General features: G+C 35.6%; 1 protein-coding gene across 3 annotated transcripts in view; it reads right to left on the bottom strand.

Moving 5' to 3' along the window:
* The window catches only part of COL19A1 (collagen type XIX alpha 1 chain), a 340055-nt gene that overhangs the window by 181721 nt on the left and 137377 nt on the right, over nucleotides 1-20957 (bottom strand). For all 3 annotated transcript variants that reach the window (XM_032275604.1, XM_032275605.1, XM_032275606.1), the window contains one exon: nucleotides 5167-5220. In XM_032275604.1, the coding sequence (XP_032131495.1) occupies nucleotides 5167-5220 (54 nt within the window). The remainder of the gene's footprint in view (nucleotides 1-5166; nucleotides 5221-20957) is intronic.

Here is a 20957-nt window from a genome sequence, read left to right on the forward strand (position 1 = left end):
ACCAAGTTTTAAAAGTAACTCACAGAATGGCCTTAGTTTTCAATGTCTGATGGTATTTTTGTGAGTTGTGTTACCTGGAATATACATCCCAGAATAAAGGAGTGAATTTGAAAAAAAAAAATTCACATTGGCTGCAATTTGGAATGCAGATTATGGGCAGCAAGAGTGGGAGTAGAAAAGGGGCTATGACAGCTTTTCCAGGAAAGAGAACAGGATAGCTGGGACAGGGTTGTGCTAGTGGAGATGGTAAGAAGTGGTCAGAGTTGGCACATACTTGAAGCAAGACTGGCAGATATGCCAGAAGTGGAGGAGAAGGAAACTCTCGAGGCCAATGTGCTTAAGTAAGTGCCTAGGAAGTTATACCATTCACTGAGCAGAGAAATTTATTAAATTTATTAAAAAGAGATTCTGTCTTCTTGCTTGTATAAAACTAGGCAGAGAAAAGACAAACGTGAAAAAAATGGCTGAGAAAAACCCTGGGTATCCATTTATTCAACAAATATTATCGAACATATGCAAACATGTAAGACTAAACTATATACTCCTTATAAATGTGTAAGTGTGAAATATAATTTTTAAGAATGAAAGGAAACATTAGGCACAACATTTAGAAAAATGGTTAACTCTGGAGTGGAGGATAGTATATGGTGAACCACAGAGGCTGATTCCATGTGGAGGATGATGTCTTAGTTCTCACATTGAGTTCTGGGTACAGTGGTGCTCTCATTATATTTATGATTTATAACTATCATATATGTTATATATATTATTTTTGTAGGCATAAAATAATACACTAAAATTTTTAAAGATTCCTCCCTGACAAATCAATCCTAGTTGTAATTTCTAGGGAAGCAACGTATTGGCAGTTGAATCAGCTAACTCTCCCTGGTTCAATTAACTATGGGCAGGGAGAGATGAGGGGGATGATGCAGCCAATTACAAGTTGATGTGAATATTATCATTGAAGTATATAGCAGGTATGCAGGAAGTATTTCCCACAGTTGCCTAATTCTAGTGGAGGTGTCTAAGACTTCACAGATGTAGATTTCAAGAGAGTCAGAAGAGGAATGGCCTTTTATATATAATCATGGGTAAGTTAGGTAAGCTTTCCTATATAATAGGTATAATAAGTAATAGTTTTCTTGAAGGGTTGTTCTTAGAATCATATGTTGTAGAAACATTTAGCACATGATAGGCACCTAATAAATGTTGCTTTTATTTTTCAAGTTCAAGCTTAAGGGATAACTGATTTTTCTTTCTTGTTCAGTTTTATATCAGTTTGATGGATACGTAACAACTGTGCTTTAACTCACACAGGATAAAATGCAATTGAGAAGCATTGGACTTGTCACGCTTCTACTTTTATGGCCATTAAAGTGGCCCCATGTAACTCACATCTTCCTGTGACAAAGTATAATGTTGTTAAGGCCATGGCATTGTAATAGGCTCTGAAAAACAGATCAGTAATGCTTTTCTCAAATGCGGTTTTTCTCCTTGTGTCACACTAGTGCTGCTATCGATGGTTATTGAGTGCTGGGGAGAAAGGACACAGCACTCACCATGGGCATAAAGAGCCAAATGGAACAGACTCTGAATTCAATATTGAGAAAGATGGGTATCTGTTATGAAGGTTCTCAGTAAAATTCATGCATATAAAAATTCTCAAAAGCACAGTAGTTGACTCTGCATGTAATGTGGAGACAGAAACCGTTATCTAAAGACAAGATAAAAGCTGAAGAGCAGTATTATAACAAGAATTATAAAAGCAGGTAGACTATAAAATTAATTTTTGTTGGAGTACCTACTACTACTTAATGGGGTGTCACATCTTTAAAAATCAGAAGATAATATAAAAATATTATTTGTTAAAAATTTTAACCCATCAATTAATTCTTTTCATAAGCTTCCCATGACTTAATCTTATTCTCTAGCAGTGTCAACAGCTGTTGCCAGCCGATTTTTCTAGTTTTGTGATTTTAATATTTTTGAATTCTGTAGTACAGATTGTGCTGGTATAAGGAGATTAACATGATAATTTTAGAAACATCAGATGCTGTAATTCTAATGAGGGATATTTAAAAGACCATAATATAGATTCAGAAAAAGAGACAACTCAACAATTAAATCTACTTTCCTAAGATTGTATAACCCCACAAAAAACAAATAAATTTTAAAAAGCTCCTATTAGTGCTAAATGTGTTTTATTTAACCCAGTTTCTAATATTGAATGTTTATATAGTTCTTGCTTTGTTCTAAATGCTTTCTGTATGATAGTCCCTTTAATCTTCACAAAAAAAAAATCCATGAGGTAATTTTGGGGCACAGAGAATGACAACCCCAAAGTGTGGTGCTTTGGTATGCTGAGTACTTTTGAATTAAAGAAACTCAAAAGCCTTAGAAGTTGCCTCAGATCCAAGAACTTTCTAATCTTCTCTTGTTTCTCCCTCAACCCCTCCTGGAGCACAGGGACGGGCTCTCTCTGGAATTTTCTTTATCAGACTGAGAGGTTTTCTTCCAAAAAAAGCAATTTGCCTTAAAACCCATTTTGCATGAATCTAATCAAATAACCAGGAAAATTAATCTCTGGAGAAGAGAATAAACTAAAAGTTGTCACCATGCCCAGGCAGACTCTTCATCTATTCTTCCGAAGGCAGCTCTGAGAGATTACCTGGGAGTCTTTATCTGCATAAGACAACTTTTCTTCACAGTGCAGGTCCAGCCCACACCTTTCTGTAACTTGTCCACAGCTATTGTTAACTCGGTCCCATTCCATTCTTCTGAAAATAATTTACTACCCATCATCTCCTTCTCTCCTATAAAGAGGGCTCTATTTAAGCTTCAGCCATCTGGGCTTTCTTTGAGTCTCATATTTTTTATGGCTCCCACTGTATGCACATTAATATATCTGCATGCCTTTTCTCCTGTTAATCTGTCTATTGTCAGTTCATTTCAGCAGACTGAGCCCCTCAGAGGTGAAGGAAAATTATCTTTTCCCCTATAGTAAGTACTATTGAAATTATCATTCCATGGTGCAAATAAAGAAACTGAGGCACAGAGAGGATCAGTAATTTACCAAGTAGTATGTCAGCTAGTTAGTGGCAGAGCTGGGATTTGAACCCAGATAGCCTGGTTTTAAAGGTCGCAATTACAACTTTATAATACTCGCTCTCAAGTCCATTATAAGATACCTTTGTTAAATATATTTTGTATTAGGCCACAATCAAAATTATTTAATTATACACTAGATTGTGTGTAAAGATGAAGTCTTATATTTTCAAGGTTAAATTCTAGCAATTCAAATTTTTGAAAACTTAAATATATGTTTGGTATGCATTATATAAACTAGAATGGAAACATGAGAATGCATTTGTTTAGTAATGCCATAGAGATCAACCAAAAGTTTAGGAATGCACACACATACACACACACATGCACACATACACATACACATACACATACATATACAGTCAAGACACACTGAGGAAAATATCAGTGTATTTTTTCTTATCCCAATGACTAGGGGCTGCTACTGGCATTTAGATTAGGTTGGTGAGCTTCAAGGATGCTAAACATTCCACTCTTGCAAGACAGTCTGACTTGAGAAAGAATTGTCTTGCCAAAATGCCAGCAGGGCCACATTGAGAAAGACTGAACTGCTACATGCTACCCTTTAATTTATCATTTACACTTTCCAAAGTGAGCTGGCCCATTTTATGAGAAAGCTGGCACAAAAGAAGTTATTATAAGATACATTGACATTAAGATATATATAAAATGCAACAATAAAGGCTATGAAAAAAAAAGGCTGTTGAATTTGAATTTGTTTAGTAGAAATAATAAAGCATTCCAATATACTCTGACTTAGAAAGCAGCTGGAGTCACCTGGCCCACTGAGCTTATTTACCATGCAGTCTAAGATAATATTTCTGAAGTTATAATTTCCATCATGGCTTGACTTTAATTCAAATCCAAATAGCCATTCTAATACCTTTCATTTTTAAAGAATGTATACCTGGGCTTATTGAAAGTCAGAGTGAACTGTCATAAACACTGAATTACTTTAGTTTGCAGAGTCAGTTTTTTTAGCACTGAAAAATAAGCAATGATGTGTAGCATGATTTACTGGGAAAATCAGACTTTTCAGCCAGATATTTAGAATTAAAGGTCAATTTTAGTATTTTATAAAAGAAAGTTGTTTAGTAGTTAACATACATAGAAACATTAACTACTATTACTACTAGAGTTACTAGGGTCTTTCTTTTTTGGAAGACTCCCCCCCAACACACACACATGAGATATCCTTATGACTTTCTCCTCAGGCTCAAAAGATTGGTCTTCAGCCTCTCTTCCATTGTAATGGTCTACTGCATACAAAATGGATTTCCTACCACATCTAGAGCATTAGGGAGCTAGATAGAGTCTCATAGTTTTTCCTTATTCTTTTGTAAGTTGTGTGGCCCTTCAGGTCCTTTATGCAAGTGACAAAAGGAAGCTGAGGGAAAAACTAATTCTCATTTTGGATACTTCCCCTACCAGTAAAGTTAACATATCTATAGTAAATAGTGAGTAAATGTAAATAAAATTACATTTCAGAGCAAAACCCACATTTGGGCCATCCTTCACACTTTATCCTAAAATCTGGAGTGCAATTCTGGGAGGATAATTGTCCTGATGGGAAGGGAAGGAGATGACTGGGGTCCAAGGATATCACAGGCAATGTTATCCCTGAGGCTGAGGAACTGGTGCTGTGAAGGGAGCAATATAGATTTAGTTTCCCTTCACTTCCACCCTTTCTTTCCATCATTGAAAGCCTACCAAATACAGACACCATCTGTAGACTAGATGGAGATTCGGACTGAGATGAAAAGTGAACCACTGGTAAAAGCATAGGCCACAGCAGAAGATATGTAAGATGAAAAAAGACAGAAAAAGAAGACTAGAAAATGTGTAAGCACAAAACATCAAGGAAGAAAGGCCTTTATAAAGCCAATGAAATGAAACTAAAAACACTAGGCCTCTACTGAGCCATGTGAAACAACACCATGATTCTTAATTGTGTTGGATCATTGCTGGCTCTGCCAAAAATAGGTAAATCTTAATAGCATTTAATAGCATATTTTAGTGACAAAATGTAAACAGAGTATCCGAAAAAAGAGTTAGGCTTACATTTTCTCCATTAAGGCCAGCCAGACCTGGATCTCCTTTTTCTCCTTGTTCACCCTAGAAAGAAACAATTTATACAATGAAAATCTTATATCTGAAAACCTTTGCTAGCAAAAAAATGAAGAGTTACATTGTTCGACTGCTCCGCGTCTGGCAGCACAAAAGTTGCCCAGCTGGGCGTACGACAGTGAGGACCAGCTTCCGGCAGCACTACCATCGCCGCGTGCACCATTTCAACTGTACTGTACATATAGCCTACTCAACTTACGACCAAATCGTGTTACAACTGGTCCGCGGTCCTGACCGTGGTCGTAAGTCAAGCACTAGCTGTATAACAAATTAATTACTTTGCTAAACTCTTGAAAGTTATGTTTATTATAAAACAATCCTGAGTCCTAAAAGAAGTTTAAAAGTTCAAAGAAAAGGTGAAGCCAGGCCCTGTGGCTCCCACCTGTCATCCCAGCACTTTGGGAGGCCAAGGTGGGTGGATCACCTGAGGTCAGGATTTCTAGACCAATAGCCTGACCAACATGGTGAAACCTGTCTCTATTAAAAATAAAAAATAAAATAAAAAATTAGCCGGGCATGGTAGCACACACTACTAGGAGGCTGAGGCAAAAGAATCTCTTGAACCTGGGAGGCAGAGATTGCAGTAAGCCAACATCACACCATTGCACTCCAGCCTAGGCAACAGAGCAAGCTCCATCTCAAAAACAAAACAAAACAAAACATAAAAATGATTAAACCATAAAAATAGAACAATAATTTTTTTTCTTCTATAAGCAACAAGGAACTTTCTGGAGGGTGATTTGACTTGGCAATATATACCAAGGATCTCAAATCCATTCATTTCATTTGGGCCAGTGATTTCACTTTTAAGAATGTATACTAATGAAATAATCCGAGATAAAATAATTAGATATGAAAATAATGAAATTATTTTAGGCACTAATATGTAGAGTGTAATGCTATTTATAGTAGTAAAAAAGGAGAAGCATCCTAACTGTCCAATAATAGGAAACTGGTTAATGGTATAGAGATAATAAATTGACTACGACGAAGCCATTAAAATCACATTTGTGAATTTTATTTTATATTAGAGAAAAATGCTCATGATATAAAAAGCAAGATACAATTAAAAAATAGACAAATCCAGTGGATAAGTGTTAACCAATATGTATTTTTATTAAAGTTACAAATGTTCAAAATGGTCACTAATATCACTATGGATGATACATACCCATAGTGACACGTAATTTTGTTTTCTTAGAGAAAGTGTATACTTTTATTGGCCCACCCTACATATAGTATAATTCAATTTTTGAAAATGCCTGTCTACATATGCAGCTGTCTACCTACCTACCTGCACACCATCTACCCATAGGTCTTAGAAACAATACTGTGAGAAAAAGAAAAACACAAAGTAATAAAAGTGGTTAATCTATACATTGTGACACTTCACTTTAATCCTCAATGTTTTTTAAATTTTTTTCTAGAGATAAACATGTATTAGCTGTACAATCAGTAAGGTGTTTAAAAATAAAATAATATATTATGTACAGAAAGCACTTAGCCAAGTATAACACTCTATGTGTGTCTGTGTGTGCCTGTGCAGTTAGTTAGTAGTAGTAATCTTTGCTTTATTCTCTTCTTTATATTTTCTGTTTTTCTTCTTTCATTTTTCCTACAATGAATGTTATCATTTTTATTTGCAAAATAGTAAGGAAAAGCAAGCACCTGATATTAATAAATAATACATTACAGAAATACAGTTGTACACTCCTAATCATCTAAGAATATATATTAATGGAAGGGTAAGGAATTACTCTATAGAATTGTGCTATCCAATACAGTAGCCAATAGACACATGTGGCTACTAAAATTAAAACTAAATTAAAAGTAAAATTTTGTTCCTTAGTTGCCCTAGCTACATTTCAAGTTTTCACCTATGTCTACTGTATTGGACTGTGCAGATCAGAACATTTCCATCATTACAGTGAATTCCATCCATTTGACATTGCTGTTGTAGAGGATGTCAAATTTGACAGGAAGCAAAGTAAGAAGTAAGAAGCTCACAAATACACAGAAGAAAATATTTTTCTAATAAGGGGATCAGAAACAACACAGTGTTTAAATATTAATACAACATGTATTCAGGATAAGTTAAAAGAATGAATAGAAATTTTTGACACAGATGATGCATATAATTTCATGGATATCAATGTTAACTTCCAGAATGTAACTAAAAATGGATACAGTCTTTATGCAAAACTAATGATTCTCATAGATGGAAAAAATCAGCACCTATACATATTAAAGAGATGTGTGCCTACAAGGAAATCTGTAAGCTTGACAATGGTAATAAAAGCTAACTAAAAATAATAAAGAGAACAGAGTTAATATTCTGATGAAGTTTACGCTGCACAGCAAGAGAATAAGAGATGTGGTAGAAGACTAAAGATGAAACATACTACTTCAAATTGATTCCTAGGAAAAATCCACAATGGATTTTTAAAAGCATACTTTTTAACATATAAAAAAGTCACTTTGATCAAATAAGGTTCATTAAAAATTTATTTTATTTATGATTGTCATTTTCATAAAACACTCATTCAATATTTGTTATGTGCCCAAACCAGGGATATCCAACAATACAGTGTATCTGGATTTCCATAAAGCAGGAGTCGAAGTCTCTTAAAACGCACTTCATGGTAAAGAATAGAATATAGGTAAAGAATAAAAAAGGCCAGGTGCAGTGGCTCACGCCTGTAATCCCAGCACTTCGGGAGGCCGAGGCGGGCAGATCACCTGAGGCTGGGAGTTTGAGACCGGCCTGGTCAACATGATGAAACCCCATCACTACTAAAAATACAAAAATTAGCTGGGCGTGATAGTGGGTGCCTGTAATCCCAGCTATTTGGGAGGCTGAGGCAGGAGAATCACTTGAAACTGGAAGGTGGAAGTTGCAGTAAGCCAAGATCGTGCTACTGTGCTCTAGCCTGGGAGACAGAGCAAGACTTTGTCTCAAAAAAAAAAAAAAAGAATAAAAATATAAGACTCCGTCTCAAAAAAATATATATATTAAAGGGTCAGAGTAAAATATAGATGAACTCAGATAAGAGCTCATGGTGAGTAAGGCATCTCTATGCATGAAACCAAAAAAAAAAAATTCATAAGAGAAAAAATATATATCTGACAAAATATTAATTATGAACCTGTAAGGCAAAAATACTATAAACTTAATTAAAAAACAAATAATAAATTGGGGAAAATATCATGTAATGGCTTAATAGTTAATATTAATATGCAAAGATTGTGTGTTGGACTGCAATATATCCAACTATCAATTCCAATTGATAGTTGAGCAAAGAACAAAACAGGCAATGTATCACAAGACATGCCAGATGACAATAAATAATATTTTAACTAGTATTAATTAATCAGCCTATATACTGGGACTAGAATAGGTCTAAAGCTTCTCCATGTAAAATTCTATCATTCTTGAAAGAGAAGCAATGGGAGTTCTATATCCGGAAGGAAATATATATTTATATCTATGTATTCACAAGTGTTGCATATTTAATAAATTCCAAACAATAGAAAACTGACAATAGTAACCAGCTGTTCCTTTTTTCTCTACTGAGAAGAAGATGAGTAAAAACAAAACTGCAGCATTTAAGATTTAAGCTAGAATTACAGAAAACTTACTTGACATCAGAGGTTGTTAGAGAATAGAATGCATTTAGATTGTTTCTTGTGTTTGAATAGGTTTAAAAACAGAAAAGATTTAAAAAACAAAACCAACAGTACATCTCTGGTGATTTCTCTAAAAATAAATAAATCATTCTAGTTTAATAAAAACTGAAATCCTAACCAAAGGAGAAAGAATGCATGGGAATTAGATTACATTTACGATTTTCCCAACAGCCATTCTATGATAAAACTATTTCAAAAGGAACCAAAATTTAGTGTTCTTCCAAACAAAACTGTAATGTCTTGTCATATGAAATATTACATTCAAGTTAAATAGTAAACTTGAATATTATATTCAAAGATATTATATATAAAATATGAATTAGTCCATTATTATCCATAATGCAGGTAGTTATTAGCATTTCTAATCCTTCAATAGATAATAGCAATAATATCATAGCATTTATTCTGTATATCTTACTACATGCCAGGCTCTGTATTAAGCACGTTACATAATAAGGACTTTTAATTCTAGCAGTAATCACACAAATTGGGTAATCTCATCCCCATTTACCGATGATAAATCAATAGCTCAGAGGACATAAATAATTTCTGTATAATCAAAGAACTCTGTCTATTATCCTAAGTTATTTCCTCAATTACTTTGACTGCATAAGAACTTTCATAAACTGGTTCAATTTCATCTTATACTATATGCCCCTAGGCCTACTTCAGTTTTTAGCTGAAGCTGGTGATGGAAAACTCCTGTGGGGTTTTAGATGCTGTCAGTATTTCACCTCAAGCCCAATCCTCCCCATTTCTTTCAATTTTCTGCTCTGGGATTTTTCTGAAGCCAGAGAGTTTGTTCAGCCCTGGCAAGGTATCCTGGAAGGATGGGGATAGTTAATGCTCCTAGAAATAATTCTCCAGCAAAGGGTGACAGGAATTAGTGGATTAACGTGTCAGCTTTCTGCCCTACAGAGGGATAATTCCCAGGCACATTCTACAGGCTTCCTCAGAGGGTTTCCAGTAGGACTCAGCTGCAGTCGCCACAATGATATGCAGCTCAAAAAATGCACCCTTTAATCAGCTTTCCCTTGTTTCCTGACTTTTTTTCCCCATTCCTTCACTCCTGTATCTTGGGCTCTCTCTCAAATCAGCTACCTGTCCTCAAGTCATTGTCTTAGACTTTATTCAGGGGAATGAAAGTGAAGACAATGTCTATCAGCCCCCAAGGGCTTCACTCTTGTTCATCCATGATCTATCATTCCAAGTGCTCTGTTACCATCACTCTAAACATCCTTGCACTACTGGCTTTCTGATGGAGCCAACCTCCATGAATCAAACTGTCCATCTTCTTGCTCCTAGAGAAAAATACACAATTGGATAGACTGGTATCATTACAAATTAATGATCACTAACCTAATTCTAGGTCCTTAAAGTGTGCCATTCCCCTCAAATCCTTGGTATTATGACTTCTCCTTCCACTCTCAAATAACCTTGCTTTCTACAAAGAAAATAGAAGCCATCATACAAGCCTTTCCTTGATGCCATGAAATCTACAAATTCACTTTAATACTATTCTTTACTCTTCTATATGGAAGAATTGTCCTGTACTGTTTAATGCTAATCCTTCAATCTGTGCTTTCAATCCCATCTTTTTCTGCTCCCTCATGGAATTAATGATTAAAATTATGGTCCTCTTCTGCATCTTCAACCTCTTTCCTTCATTTCTTTCCCATACTAAAATATGCTGCTGAATCCTCTGTTAAAACAAAATCTCGCACTTCTATCTCCTGTCATTTCCAGCTTCACCTGGAAAGAAATCCTTCCTTTTTCAGATAAACTTGAGCCAGGCTCCCGATACTCCTGTTTGCATTCGTTATTCCCACTCACTCTGCAGTTCACTCCAGAATGGCTTGTGTCCCATTTGCTCCTCAAAAACTGTTCATGCCAAGGTCTTAGGTGACCACTATCAAACAATTTTTAGTCTTTTTCTTCCTTAACCTATCAGAAGTATTTGATATCTTTATGACAAGCCCCCTCCTAGAAATACTTATTTGCTGAGATACTATATTTCTTTAATTTTTATTCTACCTCTGTAGCTGTGTTTACTCATTTTCATTTTTGCTAAATCCTCTAAGTGTTGCTGCTCCACAGGGATCTGTCCCAGCTTCTTATGTACTCCCTTTCAATAGACTTTCCCTAGATGTTTTCTCTACTTTTACGGCTACAATCATCATCTATATGCTAATGAGTCTCAAGTCCCTACTTCCAGCATAGATATCTTTTTGATTGTTTAACTAACAGTTTTATTAAAGTATGATTTACTTACCATAATACTGATACATTGTACATGTAGGGTGCAATAGTTTCAGTAAGTTTACACAGGTCTGCAGCCATCACCACAAGCTAAGATTAAAATACTTCCATTACCTAAAAAAGTTTCCTTGTGCCCATTTGTAGTCAATTGCTTCTCACTCTTCCAGCCACGGAAAACCACTGACATACTTTTTATCTCTCTGTTTTGCTTTTTTCTAGAAATTTCATATAAATAGAATCATTTAATATGTGGCCTTTTTGTCTGGCTTAATTGATTCAGCATTATGTTTTTGAGTTTACCCATGTTGCATGGATGAGTAGTCATTTCTTTTTCAGTAGTATCATTTGTATGGATATACCATATTTTATTTATTAATTCACCAGTTTCTTATTTTTAGATATTCTAGATAATGCTGCTATGAACAACAAAATAAACATGTTTTTGTGGACATAGATTTTTATTTTTCCTAGGTAAATACCCAGGAGTTTATTTGCTAAATCATAATAGGTATGCATGTGTTTAACTTTCTAGGAAATTCCCAAACCAGTTTCCAAAGTGCCATTTTACATTCCCATCAGCAGTGTATTAGGGTTCCTAATTTCTTTATACTCTCACCAATTTTGTCAACCTTTTTGATTATAACCATTTTAGTGGATGTATAGGATATCATTGTGGTTTTAATTTGTATTTTCCTAACGATTAATGATCATTTCCTCTACTTGCTAAACATTCACATATCTTCTTTGACGAAGCATCTATTTACCTCTTTTTCCCATTTTTAGTTTTCCTTCTTATTTTTGAGTTGTAAAAGTTATTTATGTATTATTGATATAAGTCATTTATCAGATATATAATTTGTAAACACTTGCTCCCAGAATATAGTTTGGTTATCTTATTCTTGAAATAATATTTTTAAATTTTAAAAAAGTTAACAGCTTTACTGGGGTCTAATCAGCATACAATAATTTTCACATATTTAATGTATATAATTGGACAAGTTTTGACACATATATATAGCCATGAAACCATCATAACAATTAAAATAACAAACATTTCCATGTTTGTTTTGTTTTGATTTTCCTAATGACTAATTATGTTGAACAACTTTTTATGAGTTTATTTGCAATTTGTATCTCTTTTTGTGTGGAGTGCTATTCTAATCATACTCATTTTAAAAAATGGAATTGTTTGTTTAGAGTTATTTATATACTCTGGATAAAAGTCATTTTATCATATATGTAATTTGAAAATATTTTCTCCCATGGAGTGCTTTGTCTTTTCATTCTCCTGGCAGTGTCTTTCAAGGAAAAGATATTTTTAACTTTTTCTTTTATTGATTGTCCTTTGAATGTCATAGATAAAAATATTTGCCTAACTCCAAGTCACAAAGTATTTATTCTGTGTTTTCTTCTAAAAAATTTATAGTTTTGGTTTTTACATCTATTTATATTATCTATTTTAAGTAAGTTTTATATAATGTGAGAGATACATGTTGAAGTTCTTACCTTTCTTTTTCTTGAACATGCAAATCCAACAGTATAAAAGGGTTGTTGAGAAAAGCTATTTATTATCAGCTGAGTTATTTTTTTAGCCCTGCTGAAAGCTATTTGTCTAGACATATGTGAGTTTACATTTTGACTCTATTATTTTCTATTGGTCTATTTGTCTATCTTTAAGCTGATGCTACACTTCCTTGATTATTATTATGATAAATGGTGAAATCAGGCAATATTAGTTCTTCAGTTTTGTTATTGTTAAAAAAAAATCATTTTGGCTACACCGGGTTATATGTATTTCAACATGAACAATTTGTTGCATTTGCAAAAATGCTTCAGATTTTCATTGAGATTTCCTTGAATCTTTAGATCAATATCTAAAGGACGGTCATCTTAATAATACTGGGTTAGCCAATCCATAAAAACATCTCTACATTTATTTAGATCTTCTTGAATTGCTTTTAGAAATGTTTTATAGTCATCAGTGTACAGGTCATCACCATAAATAAAATTGCTTTCAGAATTTAATTTTTTAATTGATTGTTGCTAGTATACAGAAAACAAACAAAATTTGTAAATTTACCATGATTCCTGAAACCTTGCTAAACTTGCTAATTAATTCTAGTCTTTTTTGTAGATTCTTCAGGATTTTTTTACATATAAGATTATGCTATCCAAAAATAAAGATGGGCTTTCTTCTTTTCTTCTATTTTATATGTCTTTAATGTCTTTTTCCTGCAGTATAACACTAGCTAGAACCTTCAGTATAATATTGAATGTAAATGGGGATAATCAATATTCTTGTATTGATCCTGATCTTAGAGGAAATAATTCAGTCTTTCACCATTAAATGAATGATAATATCTGCAATTTTTTTTCACAAATCCCTCTTATCAGAGTGATGAATTGCTCTTCTATTCTTAATTTGTTGAATGGGTATTGAATTTTGAAAAAACATTTTTTTCTGAATTCATTCAGGTAATCATATTGGTTTTGTTCTTTATTAATATGGTGCATGACATCCACAAATTTTCAAATGTTAAACCACTCTTTCATGGTATATAATTGTTCCTATATGTTATTGGACTCAATTTGCTAATATTTTGTTAAGTAGTTTTTTGTGTATATGTGTGTGTACGCATTTATGTTTATGAGAGATATTGGCCTATAGACTTGTGAGGTCTTTGACCTGCAATATCAGAGTCATACTGGCCTCATAAAATGAAGTAGAAAGAGTTCCCTCCTTTTTAATTTTTTGAAAAAATTGTGTATAAAATTGGTCTCATTTCCCAGGCAAGGGAGGTGGTGAGTGAGCATGCTACCCAGCCAGGGAAACCATGCTTTTTCCACAGAACTGTACAACTCATGGATCAGAAAATCCCACTCACGAACCCACACCACCAGAGCCTCGGGTCCCAATCCTGGAGCTGAGATTCGCAACAGCCTCTCAGCTGGAATCTGCTTAAGTCTGCTGAGCTCCCAGGGGTGAGGGGCAACCAGCCCCACAGCTGTGGCTGCCTACTGTCTAAGCCTTTTGAGCTCCTTGGGGAAGGTGCAGCAGCCAGCACTGGGACTCACAACTGCCTAACACACTAAGCGCTTAGGTTGGGGAACGGCAGCATCTATTTCTATAGCTTCAGGCCGGGCTTTTCAAGGGAGGCTTAATGGCTTGGTTCCAAGAGGTGTCCCCCAAAGCCCAACATACCAGCTGTGGCAGACTGCAGCCGCACCTCTTCAGTCCTGACCTTGACTCATCCTTCCTCACTGGGTGGGGCTTCCCTGACGGAAGTCCAACAACTCCAGCCAGAGGCTCAGGGACAGAACCTGGATCTCCCTGGGCATGAGCCCCTAGCAGGAGGGGTGGCCACAGTCTCTGCAGGCCAGCAGACTTAACCTTTCCTCTTGGTAGTTCTGAGGAATCTGGACAGCCCAGATGAGTGGGTTTCCCCCAGCAAAACACACCCCCTCTACCAGAGGACAGTCAAAGTGCTTTGTTAAACAGGTCCTATTCCCTCTGCCACACAACTGGGTGAGACCCTCTGATAGTTGTTGTCAGACATCCTATACAGGAGCAATCCTACTGCCATCAGGTTGGTGCCTTTGAGGTCAGAGATCCCAGAAGAAGAAGCAGGCACCATCTTTGCTGTTCTACAGCTTCCTTGAGTGACATCTCCAGGCATGGGAGCAAACCAGATAAATAGAACCTGAAGTGAACCCCCAGCAAACCGTAGCAGGCCTACAGAAGAGGTATCTCACTACTGAAAGAAAACAAACAGAAAGCAACAACAACAGCATCAACAACAAAATAGTCCCCACAAAATCCCATCCAAGGGTCAGCAAAGATTAAAACTAGACAAACTCATGAAGATGAGAAAGAATCAATGAAAAAACGCTGAGAACTTAAAAGGCCGTAGTGTCTCTTCTCCAAATGATTGCAACATCTCTCCAGCAAGGGTGCAGATCTGGATGGAGGATGAATCAATGAAGAACTGACAGAATAGGCTTCAGAAGATGGGTAATAAAAAGATATGCTGAGCTAAAGGAACATGTTTTAACTCAATGCAAACAAGTTAAAAATCTTGATAAAAGGTTTGAGGAGCTGCTAACTAGAATAACCAGTTTAGAAAGGAACGTATATGAGCTGATGAGCTGAAAAACTCAGCAATGGAACTTTATGAAGCAAACACAAAGCATTCCATTTCTGAAGCAGAAAAAAGGATTAGACAGTTTGAAGACCACATTGCTGAAATAAGGCATGCAGACAAGATTAGAGAAAAAGAATGAAATGGAATGAACAAAGCCTCCAAGAAATAAGAGACTTTGTAAAAAGACTAAACCTATGATTGATTGGAGTACCTGAAGGAAATGAGGAGCATGGAAACAAGCTGGAAAACACACTTCAGAATATTATCCAGGAGAACTTCCTCAACCTAGCAAGACATGCCAACACGCAAATTCAGGAAATGAAGAGAATATGACTAAGATACTCCTCCAGAAGATCAACCCAAGACACATAATCATCAGGTTCTCCAAGGTCAAAACTAAGAAAAAAAATCTTATAGGCAACCAGAGAGAAAGTCCAGGTCACCTACACAGGCAAGCCCATCAAACTAACAGCAGACCTTTCAGCAGAAACTCTACAAGACAGAAGAGACTGGGGACCAATGTTCGACATTCTTTTTTTTTTTTTTGACGGAGTTTCACTCTTGTTACCCAGGCTGGAGTGCAATCGCGCTATCTCGGCTCACCGCAACCTCTGCCTTCTGGGTTCACGCAATTCTCCTGCCTCAGCCTCCTGAGTAGCTGGGATTACAGGCATGCACCACCATGCCCAGCTGATTTTTTGTATTTTTAGTAGAGACGGGGTTTCACCATGTTGACCAGGATGGTCTCGATCTCTTGACCTCGTGATCCACCTGCCTTGGCCTACCAAAGTGCTGGGATTACAGGTGTGAGCCACCATGACTGGCCCCTCGACATTCTTAAAGAAAAGAATTTTCAACCCAATATTTCATATACAGCCAAACTAAGTTTATAAGTGAAACCCATTTCTTGGAGGCTTTGTTCATTCCATTTCATTCTTTTTATCTAATCTTATCTATGTACCTTATTTCAGCATGGTAGTGTTCAAACTCTGAAATCCTTTCTTTTGCTTCACAAAGCAGAATGCTTGGTGTATGCTTCACGAAGTTCTAATGTTGTGTTTTTCAGCTCCATCAGATCGTTTATGTTCCTCTCTAAATGCTTATAAAACTTTGCTTTATAAGTGAAGGAGAAACAAAATCCTTTGCAGACAAGTAAATGCTGAGGGATTTTGTTACCACCAGGCCTGCCTTGCAAGAGCTCCTGAAAGAAGCAGTAAATATGGAAAGGAAAATCCAGCACCAGCCACTGCAAAAACACATCAAAATATAAAGACCAACAGCATTATGAAAAAATTGCATCAACTAGTGTGCAAAATAACCAGATAGCATCATGATGAGAGAATCAAATTCACACATAACAATACTAACTTTAAATGTAAATGGGCTAAATGCCCCAATTAAAAGACAGACTGGCAAATTGGATAAAGAGTCAGGACCCATCTGAATGCTATATTCAAGAGACCCATCTCACATGCAAAGATACACATAGGCTCAAAATAAAGTGATGAAGGAAAATTTACCAAGCAAATGGAAAGCAAGAAAAAGCAAGGGTTGCTATCCTAGTCTCTGACACAACAGACTTTAAACCAACAAAGAGAAATAAAAAAAAAAGAAGGACATTACATAATGATGAAGGAAACAATTCAACAAGAAGAGCTAACTATTCTAAGTATTAGAATATTTACCCAATACCAATATCACCCAATACAGGAGCAGCCAGAAACATTGAACAAGTTCTTAGAGATCTACAAAGAGACTTAGACTACCACATAATGATAGTGTGGGAGTCTAACACCCTAACATTACAATTTAAAAAGCTAGAGAGGCAAGAGCAAACAAATCCAAAAGCTAGTAGAAGACAAGAAATAACTAAGATCAGAGCAGGATTGAAGGAGATAGAATTAAAAAACCCTCCAAGAAACCAGTGAATCCAGACATGGGTTTTTTGAAAGAAAAAAGAAATAACAACATAGATACACCACTAGTTAGACTAATAAGAAAAGAGAGAAGAATTAAATAGACACAATAAAAAAAAATGACAAAGGGGATATCACCACTGACACCAGAGAACTACAACTACCATCAGAGAATATTATAAACACCTCTATGCAAATAAACTAGAAAATCTAGAAGAAATTGATAAATTCCTGGACATATACACCCTTTCAAGACTAAACCAGGATGAAGTCGAATCCCTGAATAGACCAACAACAAGTTCTGAAATTGAGGCAATAATTAATAGCTTACCAACCAAAAAAAAAAAATCCCAGAACCAGACAACTTTACAGCCAAATTCTAACAAAGGTACAAAGAGTAGCTGGTATAAGTCCTTCTGAAACTCCTGAAAAGGAGGGACTCCTCTCTAACTCATTTTATGAAGTCAGCATCATCCTGATACCAAAACTGTGCAAAGACACAATAACAAAAAAAGAAAACTTCAGGCCAATATCCCTGATGAACATTAATGTTCATCCTCAGTAAAATACTGGCAAACCAATCCAGCAACACATCAAAAAACTTATCCACCATGATCAAGTTGGCTTCATCCCTGGGATGCAAGGCTGGTTCAACATATGCAAATCAATAAACGTAATCCATCACATAAACAGAACCAAAGACAAAAATCACATGATTATCTCTATACAGAAAAGGCCTTGGATAAAATTCAATATCCCTTCATGATAAAAAGCCACAATAAACTAGGTACTGATGGAACATATCTCAAAATAATAATAGCTATTTATGACAACCCCACAGCCAATATAATATTGAATGGGCAAAAGCTAGAAGCATTCCCTTGAAAACAGGCACAAGACAAGGATACCCTCTCTTACAACTCCTATTCAACATAGTATTGGAAGTTCTGGACAGGGTAATCAGACAAGACAAGAAGACATTTATGTGGCCAAGAAACATGAAAAAAAGCTCAACATCATTGGTTACTAGAGAAATGCAAATCAAAACCACAATGAGATACTATCTCATGTCAGTCAGAATGGCAATTATTAAAAAGTCAAAAAACAACAGATGCGGGTGAGGCTGTGGAGAAATAGAAACACTTTTACACTGTTGGTTGGAATGTAAATTAGTTCCACCATTGCAAAAAACAGTGTGGTGATTCCTCAAGGGTCTAGAACGAGAAATACCATTTGACCCAGCTATCCCATTACTGGGTATATACCCAAAGGAGTATAATTCATTCTGCTATACAGACAGATGCACATGTATGTTTATTGCAGCACTATTTACAATAGCAAAGTCATGGAATCAACCAAAATGTCCATCAATGATAGACTGGATAAAGAAAATGTGGTACATATACACTATGGAATACTATGCAGCCATAAAAAGGAACAAGATCATATCCTTTGCAGGGACATGGATGAAGCTGGAAACCATCATTCTCAGTAAATTGACACAGGAACAGAAAACCAAACACCACATGTTCTCATTCATAAGTGTGTGTTGAATAATGAGAACAATGGACACATAGAGGGGAACAACACACACTAGGGCCAAGGCCAGGGCCTATTGAGGGTAAGGAGAGGGAACTTAAAGGATGGATCAACAGGTGCAGCAAACCACCATGACACACTTATACCTATGTAACAAATCTGTACATTCTATCCTGGAACTTAAAATTTAAAAAAATTAAAAAGCTTAAAAATACATATATAGTGTACTACTAACCTGCATATATAAATCAGTTAAACAAAGGAAGTTAAAAAACATAACTGTTTTTTTCAAATAAGAAATTCTTTCCTAACTTAAAGATACCTGTAGCTTATCATCTTAACAGAGGTTACCTTAGATACTAATTTAGTGCTTTGCTGTTGATGACGATGTAGAATGCTTTACGCTGACCCAATATATTTACAAATTCCAGTGCTCTTTATTCCTTCATTCCATCCCTTCCTCTGAATTCAAATTATTGTCTGTTATAATGAGACTCTGTTTCTAAAAAGATTTTTAAATCTAATAAAAAATTTCTGGTGTGTGAGACAGGGTCTCACTCTGTTGCTCAAGCTGGAGTGCAATGATGCGATCACAGCTCACTGCAGCCTTGACCTCCTGGGCTCAAGTGATCTTTCAGCCTTGGCCTCTCAAGTAGTTGGGACCACAAACATGCACCACGACACCTAGCTATTTTTAAAATTTTTTTGTAGAGACAGGGTCTTATCCTGATGCCTAGGCTGGTCTTGATCTTCTGGGTTCAAGTGTCCTCCTGCCTTGGCCTCCCAAAGTGGTAGGATTACAGGCATGAGCCACTACACCTGGCCCTTTTAATTTTCAAAATTAAAGAAGAAGATAAGCATAAATTCTAGTTAATGCTGTGCATGCTAACATTTTAGAAGTGAAACATATTCACGTCTGTAACTTTGAAGTACAAAACAAAGAGATGGATAGATGTATAAATGTGATAAAACAAATACAGCAAAATATTATAGAATGATGATGAATATTGAGTATTTACTGTACAATTCTTTCAACTTTCTATATATGCTTGAATATTTTCACAATAAAATGAGGGAACTAGGGTGTAAGAGGAGGTAGGAGTGATGAATTACTGTCTAATGAATGAAATTCCTTTTTCTTTTTTTTTTTTTTTTTTTTGAGATAGTCTTGCTTGTTGCCCAAACTAGAGTGCAGGGGTGCGATCTCAGCTTACTGCAACCACTGCCTCCTGGTTCATGCAATTCTGCCTCAGCCTCCCGAGTTGCTGAGATTACAAGCATGCACCACCACACTCAGTTAATTTTTTTTGTATTTTTAGTAGAGATGGGGTTTCACCATTGGTCAGACTGGTCTTGAACTCCTGACCTCAGCTGATCTGCCCACCTTGGCCTCCCAAAGTGCTGGAATTAATTGCAGGTGTGAGACAATAAGCCTGGATAAACGAATGAAGTTTCTATGTGAAATAATGAACACATTCAAAAATAAATTGTGGGGGAAAGGGGAAAATAAAATAATTAATTGTACTGATGGTATAAATACAATTATTGTCTGTTATAATGTATTTGCATGTGGGACTTCTTTAGCAGCTCTTAGAGTTCCTATGCCAGCAAGGAATTCATTTTATATTTTGTTACTTCAAAATGTCTTCATTTTTGCTTTCATCTTTGATAGATTCATTGAATACAGAATTCATAGTTGACAATCTCTTTTTTATTTTTGCATTTTGAACATGTCATTCTAAGGCCTTTTGGTCTCCATTTTTTCTGAAGTTGCTATATTCTTACTGTGTTTTCATGGATATGATGAATTGTTTTTTTCTTTTATTGTTTTTAAAATGTACTGTTTCTTTTTGGCTTTTACCAGTTTGATTATGATGTGTCTAAATGTGGTTCTCTTTGTGTTTAACCTACTTGGAGTTTTCCAAGTTTTTTAAATATATAAATTAATATTTTTCATCAAATTTGACAAGTGTTTGACTCTTGCTTCTCTCTTATTTATCTCTCTACCTTCCTTCTGGGATTCCCACTACATGCATGTTTGTATGCTTAATGTTGCTTCACAGACCTCTGTGGCTCTGTTTATTTTTCATTATTAGTGTTCTTTCTTTTCTTTGTTTAGATCAATTTATCTATGTTTACGTTCACTGATTTTTCCTTCTGCCACCTCAAATCTGCTATGAGT

This window comes from Sapajus apella, unplaced genomic scaffold (genome assembly GCF_009761245.1).
Source record: "Sapajus apella isolate SASKATOON/1434 unplaced genomic scaffold, GSC_monkey_1.0 scaffold6, whole genome shotgun sequence".
In the NCBI taxonomy this organism is placed as follows: domain Eukaryota; kingdom Metazoa; phylum Chordata; class Mammalia; order Primates; family Cebidae; genus Sapajus; species Sapajus apella.